This window comes from Rhineura floridana, chromosome 1, assembly GCF_030035675.1.
Source record: "Rhineura floridana isolate rRhiFlo1 chromosome 1, rRhiFlo1.hap2, whole genome shotgun sequence".
In the NCBI taxonomy this organism is placed as follows: Eukaryota; Metazoa; Chordata; class Lepidosauria; order Squamata; family Rhineuridae; genus Rhineura; species Rhineura floridana.
The window spans coordinates 321,016,571-321,028,027 of record NC_084480.1 but is presented as its reverse complement, the minus strand read 5'-3'; the positions used below and the strand labels follow the sequence as shown (position 1 = coordinate 321,028,027).

Genomic DNA, 11,457 nt, shown 5'->3' with positions numbered 1-11,457 from the left:
AAGGGTCGCAGCTCTGCATTAAAGCAGCTGTTTTGGAAGCAGAAGGTCCCAAGGACAGTCCCCTCTAGCATCTCCAAGTAGGCCTGCGAGAGACTCCCTGCCTGAAACTCTGGAGCTGCTGCCAGTCAGTGTACATAATATTAAGCCTGATGGACCAATGGTCTGACTCAGTATAAGGCAGCTTCCTCTTGTGTGTAAACATGCTTTGACAAAAGGGGGAGAACGATTCGTGGCAGGTTGGTAATGTCAGAGTTCATATGCTTTGCTAATTTAGGAATAACTTCATGTACCTGGGTGAGCCGTGGTCCAAGACAGCTGGTGCCAATACAAACGTGTTACAATTACAATCTTAATCATGTTGGTCCGGAAGCTGCAGCTCGTGCAAAATGCGGCGGCGAGATGCTCACTGGGGCAGGGTGTCGCCAGCAAGTCACCCCGCTGCTGAAAGAATTGCACTGGCTGCCCATTTCCTACTGCGCCAAGTTCGAGGTTCTGGTTTTGGTGTACAAAGCTCTATACAGTTCAGGACCAGGTTACCTGAAAGACCGTCTTACCCCTTATATGCCCAGTTGATCACTGCATTCTGCAGGTGAGGGCCTCCTGCAGATACCATCTTATCAGGAGGTTCGTTCTGCACGATATAGGAAACGGACCTTTAGTGTGGTGGCACCTTCCCTGTGGAATTCCCTCCCCTTGAATATTAGGCAGGCGCCATCTCTGCTATCTTTTCAGCACCTTTTGAAGACCTTCCTCTTTCAACAAGCCTTTTAAGTTGAGACCTATCCCAGTCCGCGTCTGTGTTAGAATTGCTTTTAATATATTTTTTTTAAATATGTTTTTACCCCTTTTTTAAAAGATGTTTTTAAAGCTTTTTTTTCTTTTTAAAAATGTTTTTAAAGTTGTTTTGTTTTAATGTATTTTAAGGTCTGTTTTTATGATGTTTTAAAGTGTTTTTAGCGTTTCTGTTTGCCGCCCTGGGCTCCTGCTGGGAGGAAGGGCGGGATATCAATCAATCAATCCAACAAATAAATAAATAAATAAATGTGTACTTTGAAGTAAGTCCCACTGATTAAAATGAGAGTGTGCATGTTGGATTACAGCCTTAGTCTTAAAGCAGCCTTCCTCACACACACCCGGTGCCCTCCAGCTGTTTTGGACTACCAATTCCCATCAGCCCTAGCCAGTATGATCTGATGGGTGATGTAGTCCAAAACAGCCTTCTGAAGGGGGGAAAGCTACTTGAATATGGGGAAGGGCCATAGCTCCCAGCCTCAATCCCCAGCAGCTCCAGATAGGACTGAGAGATGCCTGCCTCAAACCCTGGAGAGCCACTGCCAGTCAGTGTAGTAGATGATACTGAGCTAGATGGACCTAGATAGGATCTTGGAATTGTTGTTGATCACAAGCTGAATATCAGCCAACAGTTTGATGTGGCTGCAAAAAAGGCAAATGCTATTTTAGGCTGCATTAACAGAATACAAATAGTGTGAAGTACTAGTTTTCGTCTTTTTGGCACCGATTAGGCCTAATCTTGAGTACTATGTCTAGTTCTGGATACCACATTTTAAGAAGGATACAGACAAACTGGAACAGGTTCAGAAGAAGGTAACAAGAATGATCGGGACTGGAAACAAATCCCTATGAGGAGAGACTGAAAGAACTGGGCATATTTAGCCTTGAGAAGAGAAGACTGAGGGGAGATATGATAGCACTCTTCAACTCCTTGAAAGGTTGTCACACAGACGAGGGCTGGGATCTCTTCTCGATTGCCCCAGAGTGCAGGACACAGAATAATGGCCTCAAGTTGCAGGAAGCCAGACTTCAGCTGAACATCAGGAAAAACCTCCTGTTAGGGTGGTACAACAATGGAACCAATGACCTAGGGAGGTGGTAGGCTCTCCAACCCTGGAGGTATTGAAGAGGCAGCTGAACAGCCACCTTTCAGGGATGCTTTAATTTGGATTCCTGCATTGAGCAGGGGGTTGGACTCAGTGGCCTTATAAGCCCCTTCCAACTGTACAATTCTATGATTCCCAACTGAGGGGGGTCTGATGGCCATGCAAACATCCCCTGATCTTAAACAACCTGAGCTTTTTTGGAGCAAACATACTTTATTTTGTTTTCTGTAAGGTACTACTGATTCCTGACTCTTTTTAGGGGGAAAGCTTAATATTTGGATAGGTTTTGGTCCCTCTGGGGAGAGACATGGGAATTGTCATTGCCTAGTATGTTGGAAAGGTGGATGAGAGACTGTTATTGAGGATAGATTCTGCCTCTCCCCCAGGAGTGCTTGGTATGTTTTATTTAGGGGAGGGGTGCACACTGTGTGCTTTTTTTTTTTTTTTGTACAGCCTTCATGTCGATTCTGACTTACGGTGACCCTCTGAATAGGGTTTTCATGAGGCTGAGAGGCAGTGACTGGCCCAAGGTCACCCAGGGAGCTTCATGGCTATGTGGGGATTCGAACCCTGGTCTCCCAGGTCATAGTCCAACACCTTAACTGCTACACCACACTGGCTCTCACTGCTTGCTTGTATTTATTTAGCTTTGGCTAGTTCTCATGGTGTGTAGACATGTGAGTGGATTGTTGATGTAGGATGGGAGATTAAATTATGGGAGGGCTTTTAGATTGGAGAGAGTGTGGTTTGAGGTGTGCTGCAATTCTAAGCTTGAGTACCTTGGTTCAGAGTACTGAAATGTTTGATTGATGTGTAGGTGTTGATCATATCAAGGGATTCCTGAGTGAACTCAATAAAATGTATTTCCAGTTAAAGTTTGAGTCGTGCTCATTACAATATAGTGCCTGGCAAATTCGTTGCTTTGGTTTGTTTAATGATATGACTGATTGATTTATAGTGGTTGAGAAGTGAGTTGACTTTTCATGTCATTTTAAAAGGATGAATTTATACTTTTTATTTACTTTTATTAGTAATTTTACTACCTGATGCCTAGAGGATATTTTGTTTAGTTGTCTGCTATGTTTGTTATTAATTTTTCTTATATTTTTAGCTGACTTTACGTATGTTTATTTTGATACTAAAGGGAATGATCTGTAAACTTGTTATCTTTTATAGAATGTCGAAATTCTGTGGTATTTCTTCTTCTTCTGTATTTGTTGTTTTAACTTATGTTGTAAACCAGCTAGTTTGGTTTAAATATAAGCTGTATTTATTTACATAGTAATAAATAAATACATAAACAATATAAACTTACTGCACGTGCTCAGTTCACCCTGAGAGACTGCCCAGTGGCAGTCCCTGAAGCCAATGCTCTTTCCTTGCCCTTACTTGAAAGCTCCAGTCTAACTTAGAACAGGCCAAGAAAGAAGGGAGGGGGAAGGCATTTTATCCTCTGTCTAGTCTGGGGATTACTCAGAAGGCTCCAAAATACGTAAAGAGAAAGGCCGAGCGCCTCTCCCGCTGCCAGAAATCTCCCTTATTCATTCGTTGGGGGCAGAGCTACGAAAAGTTACTTTTTTGGAACTACAACTCCCATCAGCCCCAGCCAGCATGGCCACTGGATTGGCCTGATGGGAGTTGTAGTTCAAAAAAATAACTTTTCCAAGCTCTGGTTGGGGGTTAGACTCGACGGCCTTATAAGGCCCCTCCAACTCTACCCTTCTATCATTTCACGGAATGGGTTTGTTTCCCACCCACAAACCTCTCTGTAAGTCTCTATGGTTCGTTCTTGCCTCTCTAGCCTGAGTCACTCTATGGCCTTCCCGGTCTCGCTCGCTCGCTCTCCCGCCCCCTCGGTCTGCCGCTCTAGCCGTGGAGAACTTGTTGTCGGACGTTTGGAGGACCGCTGGCGCCTGGCAGGGGAGAGACGGGCGGGCAGGGTAGGGAGCGGGGACTTGGGAAGGGAGGCGCGGGCCGGATTATAGGCCCTTGCCACTCCTGGCAGACATCACCTTCGCCTTTGGGCTTCCTCCCCTGACTGGGTGTGTGGCCAGGCGTGGGGCCATTATCTCTGGCGTGCCCATCCCCTTGGCCTCTGGGCTCCTCTCTCCTGTATACAGTCTTTCTTTCTTTGAGATTGGATTGCTCTGAACTGCCATTATTGGGTTACTTATCTGGAGGATTTCATCCTGCTGTTAAGCTGAAGAAGGCGGGAGTTCCCAGAGGCTTGCAGCTAGGAGATATGGCACAAAAGGAAGAGGAGCTGGGAGGGAGGAGAAATGAAAAGCAAACTTTGGCACTCGTTCTTAGTTACAGACTTATTGTAACGGCCAACTGGGATGGAAAAATTCAAGGATAGAAGGAATATTACTGATCTCTCATTACTGTATTCCTTATTTATGAAGTGCCCATCACGTTGGCATCTGGGCTTCTGTGCTGTATAATTAGTACTTAACAGATATAACAGCCAAATACTGAGTCAGATCACTAAGTCCTAGTATTGTCTCCTCTGACTGCTGGCAGCTCTCTGGGCCGGGTCTTTGGCAGAGAAGGGTCTTTCCTAAACGCCTTTAAGGGAATGCCAAGGGGTGAACCTTTGGCCTTCTGCATGCAACGCAGGTGCTCTCCCACTGGAGCTATTCGACACTGAGGAACCCAGTGCAGCTTCTCCAGGTTAACTCCGCCGCCGCCACCGTTGCTGGTTATGCACATCGCAGTTGGATGGAGCTAGCACGCTGTTCGAATTGGGCGGGGGGAATCCAGAAGCCCCATCCTCTGACTCTCTCCCCTCACCCCATCTTAGCCAAAATATGCCTGTCTCTTTCTCTGAAGCCTTCTGAAAACAATAGGGGGCATAATAACAAAAGGTAGCTTGAGCACCAAGCCAGCGCTGGCCTGCTCGCATTTGCACAGGGCGTTTGCCATGGTATTCCACATTCTGCATCCAACAATCACAATCGGGCCATAAGACATATCCTAAGCAAGGATGAGGGTTCAATCTTGCAGAGCACCTCTTTTTTTTCTGGTTAGAGACAGGGCCCCTAGCACGTTCACAACTTCTGGGTGAGAAAGGGGAGGGAGGGCCTGGAGCAGAAAAGCGGGGTCCTTTGCTGACAGCAGGGAGGATAGGTAGAAGCCCCTTCCTGGTAGGCAAGAGTGGCCGGCGTGTTCTCCTGGGAATTACAATCTTTCACTTGGGCCCACTCAGCCAGGGACTCACCATCTGGCTCTGTGAAGCCAGTTCCTCTCTATTGGCCTGCCTTGCAGAGCTGGTGTAAGGAAATTTTTTAAAATATGCTGTTCCCTGTTTCTCAAGTGACAGCTGGTGGTTCCGAGGCCTACCCAGAAATCGCATTGCTGAGCTCTTTCTAGCTGGGTGTGAGACTGGTTGTAATGAGGGGAAAGCACTCTACCCGTGCTCAGATATTTCTGTTCTGGGGCTGAGCCCAGGTGAGTCTGCATTCAGCTGATCCTCTTGCATTCCTTGCCCTGAATCTTAGGGAAAGTGCTGGACGTTTTATTAGATTTAAGGTGTTGCTTTTGAAATTGTCTCCTGGTTATGAGATGCAGAGAGCAAGAACTTCCTCTCCAGCGCCTCAATTGCACATTCATTGTCTTGCAGTTTGATACATGTGTGAAGCTGCCTCATCCTGGGTCCTGGGCTCTTTAAAGTGCATGCTCCTTTCCTCTCAGAGAAAAAGGCCGCCCCCGCCAAGTCGCCATGGCTGAGTAAGTGTCTCTGAATCAGACCAGATTGCTGGAGGATCGGTTGGCTGCAGAGGATGGCTTTTCTCCTCTCACTGTGTTTGCAGACTTGCTTCCACCAGGATGCTCTCTGTGACATCTTCAGATAAGAACCACAAGCAGCCCAACACTTTATTTTATTTTTATTTATTAAATTTCTATCCCGCCCTTCTTCCCAGAGGAGCTCAGGGGGGCTGAATGAGACGGTAAGAAGAGCCTGGCTTCTGTATCAGACCAAAGGCCTGCCTAGTTCAGCATCCTGTGATCCATCAGGTGCTTACAGGAAGCCTGCAAGCACAACATGAGTGCAGTTGCCCTCTTCCATTGGCTCTGATCCCGGAGGTAGTACCTAGCCATCATGACTAGATGAGCCTTTTCGGTGGCTGCTCCTAGGCTCTGGAATTCCCTTCCTAGGGAGGCAAGAATGGCCCCCTCCTTGCAATCCTTCCGTCGGCAGGTAAAGGCTTTCTTATTCCAACAGGCATTTGGAGCTGAAGGTTGCTAAGGTCAGGGCTTGAAGAGGGTGCTGCATTGTTATTGTTTAATTGTACTTTTAAATTGAGTTGATTTATTAAGTGTATGTTTGAATGGTTTTAATATTGAAAGTGTAATTCTGTTTAATTTAGATTATTGTATGTTCTTAATTATATGTATTTTTATCTGGAAGCCGCCCTGAGTTCCAGTTTGGAAAATAGGGTGGGGTAAAAATAAAGATAATAATAATAATAACAACAACAACAACAATAATAATAAATATTTTCATCCTCTATGAATTCGTCTAATCCCCTTTTAAAGCCGTCTGAGCTAGTAGCTGCTGCTGCATCCTGTGAGTTCCATAAATCAATTCTTTTAAGAAGGACTTCGTGTCGTGAATGTCCTGTTAATCCATTTCATTGGTTCACCGCAAAATACACAGTATTATCAGAGAAGCGGGGGGCAACTCTGCTTCTGTGCCAAATTTTAAAGTAGCAGTAAAGGAATTCCATCACAAGCCCAGTTTTTTTCAGCAGCAAGGACAAAGTCTGTGCCAGGAGCCCTCTGGCATGTAGAAACCTGCTTTTGGCTGGTAAATAAGCCACACTTATAGAATCATAGAATAGTAGAGTTGGAAGGGGCCTATAAGACCATCAAGTCCAACCCCCTGCTCAATGCAGGAATCCAAATCAAAGCATTCCCGACAGATGGCTGTCCAGCTGCCTCTTGAAGGCCTCCAGTGTTGGAGAGCCCACTGCCTCTCTAGGTCATTGGTTCCAATGTCGTATGGCTCTAACAGTTTGGAAGTTCCTCTTAAGGCAGGGTAGGGTGCCAAGAACCCCTTGCCCCTGGGCTTTGCTAGTTTTATGGCTAAGTCAGATGGGCTCTAAGGCCTGGATCTCTGGGGAGGGCACAAACGTGTGGCCCCCGAACCAGCTAACTAGGGAGGTCCTTCATAGTACCTAAAGGCCTTCTTCCATCTCCAGTGGTTGTGCTAACACAGACAGGTGTGCCTCGGGATCACATGCCATCTCTTTTATCTTTCTGGCGCTTATTGAAGTCCTTCCTCTTTCAACAAGCCTTTTAAGTAGAGACCTTATCCCAGTCTGCGTCTGTGTTGGAATTGCTTTGTAGTATGTTCTTAAACTTTCTTTTTGAAAATGTTTTTAATCTTAGATGTTTTGATAGCCTTTTTTAAGTAACGTTTTCAAAGATGTTTTGTTTTAATGTTTGTTTTTATGATGTTTTAATGTCTTTAGTGCTTTTGTTTGCCGCCCTGGGCTTCTGCCAGGAGGAAAGGCAGGATATACTACTACTACTACTACTACTACTACTACTACTACTAATAATAATAATAATAATAATGCAGTGGCACAGAGGATGGTGGGGTACACCTCCTGGATTGTGCGTGGGTTCTCTGCTGTCCCTAAATCATTAACTGCCCCAAGTGACTTGTTCGGGTTGATCCTGCAGCTGACCTAGCTTTGGTCACAGGCTGCCTCCCCACAGGGCATGAAATAACCCTTTCCCTGCCTTCTTTTGCAGAGCCTCTGCCTTGATGCCCGGCCGGCCTGATGAGGTGGCTGCCTTGCTCACCAACCTCCTGCTGTGTGGCGTGTGCCTGGGCTCTGCGGCTCAAACCTTCCAGGTGTGAAAGGGGTGGAGTTTTATTTGGGGAGGCACCTGGTGTTTCTGCTTGCCAGCCTGACCTCTTGGTTCCCTGGCCTTTGCTAGAGAGATGTTTTGGGATGAGGGTAGCAAATTATTGCTCTGTTTCTCTATGGGTGGGATGGGGACGCTGTGACCCTCCAGATGTTGCTGGAGTCCAACTCCAATCATCCCTGACTGGCCATGCTGTGTGACAGCCCCAGGTTCCCTGTTGTAGGGTAAAAGGAAGCTCCACTCTTAAGCCTTTTGCCGTTGGGAAAAGCTTGGAACTGGGAGGAGGGTGCTTGTGTGACACAGCTGGCAGTGAGCACCGTTATTTTGAGGGTGCACCAGCAGCTACTGATGCAGCGGGGGAGAAAACAGCCACCAAGTTAGGGTATATAGGTTGTAGTCAACTAAGTCCTACTCAAGAGGAGCCCCACTGAAATTAATGCACCAAAGTTAGACATGTCTATTAACTTGAATGGGTCTGAGTAGGACTAGCTTTGAATACCACCCCATGGTATCAAAAATATGTAATAAATTTAGACATGCACCTTCAAACTTTATAAAATATTTTTTATAACCACAGATACTAAAAACATGTTAAAACCTTTCGTAACCCAGAATAACAAGATTATCAGGTCCATGTTTTACTGTAATGCACTTAGGAAGAACTGTAGGCTTTGAATTTTCCTTTTCTTTATTTTGTCTTGTTTGGAGTCTTTCTGATGTACATTTTTTCATATGAATAAACATCTTTTAAACAATGTTAGAACGAAAAGCTTAACTAGAACAAGCTACCATAAAATCCCATCAGAGGCACCTTGACCATGAATGTTGCCGCGAGTGTCTCTTTTGCACTTTCTCTGCTTGACCGTGAGTTTTCCCCATATGGCCTTAGTCTGCCACTCACATTCACCGCCTCTCCGTCTGCAGATCAATCGAGGGGCTGCCGCTGGATTTCTCCTCCAGGCTGTTGTGCCCCTGTTGGATACGGCTGCCCTCCTTCCTGCTCCCCTGGGGCTGTCTTTGGAATCTGCCCGCTGCTGCCCAGATGATGCCTGGGTCTGCACGGTGGTGGGGCTCCCCCTGCTGGCATTCGGGTTCCACTGGCTGAACGGGGACTGCTCCACGGCGAATGTCCTCCTGGGAGGGGCGCTGCTGCTGGCTGGAGGCTCGGACTACTACTCAGAGGAAGGCAGGGCCATGGTGGCCCATTCCGTCAGGTCTGTGGCCTCCATCACCATCCTGATTGTTTCCGTCTTCACTGGGAACGCCTACGGCATTGTGGGCAGCCTCCTGCTTGGCATGGCTGAGCTCCTGGTGGAAACCCAGCTGCAGCAGCTGCTGGTGCTCAGGAAAGGGGACGCCCTTTGCGGTCTCATGGCAGCAGCGAACCTGGCTTTGCGGTGGGCGCTCCAGATGCAGCAACGAGAACTGGACTGAAGGCGGGGGGCGTCGGCCGGGGCATCCAGCTGACGGTGTGGCCTGTGCAGCGTTAGATGGAGGAGAATCTGGCCAAAGCAATTTGGCCCAAGTTTGAGATGTGGGCTCTAAGAGGGCTGGCCTGCAACCCTGGGGGATGTGCACACAGCATCCTTGCTGACTGTGCGAGGGATCCTGGGCACTACGCCTCTCGGAGCGCAGGCTGGTTCATGGCTGGAGTTAGTGGTGGAACTGCAGGCATAAGCCCCCCTCCCATGAGAAGCCTGGCCCTGGGCTGGTGGGGATGTGTGGGTGCCGCGGTGGTGTGTGTTGGAAGTTCCACCAAGACCCCTGCTGGGATCCCTTGCCTGGCCTGTTGGTGCTTCTGTGTTTCAGGAGTCAGGAAGCCAGGTGGAATGTGAATGACTCTCCTTTGAAATTGGGCCCCTTACATTTGAGGAGGGCAGAGCAGGAAAAGCAGACTCTTAAGGGGCTTTGGGAAACCTTAGGGAGAGGTCAGGTTATGGGGGGAGGAGTCCTCTGCTGGTGTCTGAGCAAGATGGGACAGGCTGAGCAAGAGGTAGCAGGAGGGGATTGGCTAGCTGCCATCACCTGACAAATTCTCCAGGTGCTGCCACTGGGATGGCGTGACTGGAGGGCCCAGGCAGGTTGTGGAGCGTTCTGGAGTGTGAGGTGGAGCCTTCCTTTCCCAGGTCCTTGGCCAAGGGCCATAGAGGGAGACCTCCAGTGCTTCAGGCAGCAAATATAGGTAGCCTGGCTCACCCCCTCTGGTCTAGCTTCTGCAGGGCCTGGTTCAGCTGTGGGTGTCTCTACTGCAGAAGAGCTGCATGCAGCCAAGCTTTCTGGGCCAGCTTCTCAGTTCTGAGTGGCTCTGAGTTTGTTTGTTTGTTTTAAGAAAGCAGCTGATAATAAATAATAATGTCACCAGCTCACCTAGAAGTCAGGCCCAGGCCCTCAGTTTGGATTCTCCTTCCCTCCCTCTGGGGTGGCACTGAGTGCTGGATTGATGGCAGGTTCCCCCCCCCACCCTCGTTCTGTCTTTTTTTAATGGGGAGGGAAACAAAGCAGAACTGAGAGCCAAGGTGGGGATTGCAGCAGACACCCCCTTTCCATGTTAACAGCCATCTGAAATCACCAGGCTCGATCCATCAGGAGGTTCTTCTGCACAAGCCTCACTGACAACAGCAGGATGGGGAACAAGAACCCTTCCTTGGCCTTGGGCTTGCAGGCTTCCTGTATAAGATCCTAAGGAGAGCCTGGCTGCTGGATCAGGCCAATGGCCCAATGGGATGAGATGCCCCAATGGGAAGCCCATAGACAGGTCAAGAGGGCAACAGCACTCTCTCCCCACTTGCGATTCCCAGTCTACAGCCTCCACTGTGGGGGCAGAACACAGCCACCATGGCTAGTAGCCGTCAGTAGCCTCCATGAACTTGTCTCCCCAAACATTCGGCTGTAAAACCTACCTACGTAGGTTAGGAAACAGAATAATTGATCTGCCTTTCTAATAAAATGGGGGATGTGTCAGATTACGATGGGCGTTATTAACGCACGATTTCACTGTAGCATCTTGCAAATGTACTAGGTGTGCCATATGTGTCGAACCTACAGACCCTTGCTTGAAACAGCTTGCAGTCCGAACCAGTTCTGCACAAATGGCGATTCACCAAGCTGAATTGAAGTCTGCCAGCAGCTCAATCAGGCAGCAAATGCAAGAAGTCCAGTTTAGTGATCTTGGCAGGCCATCATATTTTGGCCAGTGGGATGCCTCTTCACCTTGGTGGGTCACCTACTGCACAGGCCTGCTCTAAATTGTGGAAAGCGCTGGTGCTTCACATGCAGTGATCTTTCGCATGGATATTGCTTCCAGGTAGGGAGTTTGTGCTCTGGGAACACCTGCGACAACGTACTCCCAGCCTGCCTCCGTGCAGGTTTCCCCACATGCAAGGCATATCTGTGGAGGCAGCAGTAACTTGCAACACAGTGTCCTAAGACCTCCAAGCTGTGCCTCTCCCTCATTGAGCCTGCCACCTGCTCCTTTTCTCCGCCACTTAGCTAACTTCAAGAGCTCTTCATGGTACTTTGGATGCCTGCATTTCCTGGTTCACAAACTCGGCCTTTCTGGACTCAGAAGTGAGGCAAGGAAGTGTTGCACGTTAAGGCCATAACAAAGTTGTAAACCTTTAAAAAAACCCAATAAATACCTAGTTTGTTGTGGACTCTTTGCCAATTGTCCTGCTTCTTG

At 48.0% G+C, this 11,457-nt stretch overlaps 1 protein-coding gene across 9 annotated transcripts; it reads left to right on the top strand.

Moving 5' to 3' along the window:
- Window positions 1–3,592: 3,592 nt before the first annotated feature.
- On the top strand, window positions 3,593–11,437 carry TMEM276 (transmembrane protein 276). 9 transcript variants are annotated; one of them, XM_061607147.1, is made up of 5 exons: window positions 3,646–3,666; window positions 5,215–5,348; window positions 5,521–5,627; window positions 7,662–7,764; window positions 8,703–11,437. In XM_061607147.1, exons 3-5 carry the CDS (start codon window positions 5,620–5,622, stop codon window positions 9,210–9,212), a joined length of 621 nt encoding a protein of 206 aa, XP_061463131.1. In that variant the 5' UTR covers window positions 3,646–3,666; window positions 5,215–5,348; window positions 5,521–5,619; the 3' UTR covers window positions 9,213–11,437. The 9 variants fall into 9 exon arrangements, with proteins under 9 accessions (XP_061463133.1, XP_061463131.1, XP_061463129.1 ...); XM_061607145.1 differs by lacking the exon at window positions 3,646–3,666 and adding an exon at window positions 3,724–3,838; XM_061607146.1 differs by lacking the exon at window positions 3,646–3,666 and adding an exon at window positions 3,849–3,940.
- Window positions 11,438–11,457: the final 20 nt, after the last annotated feature.

Coding starts and splice junctions, on each gene's coding strand:
- TMEM276 (XM_061607149.1), top strand. Junction 7,765..8,702: donor CTGCGGCTCAAACCTTCCAG/GTGTGAAAGGGG, acceptor CTCCGTCTGCAG/ATCAATCGAGGGGCTGCCGC.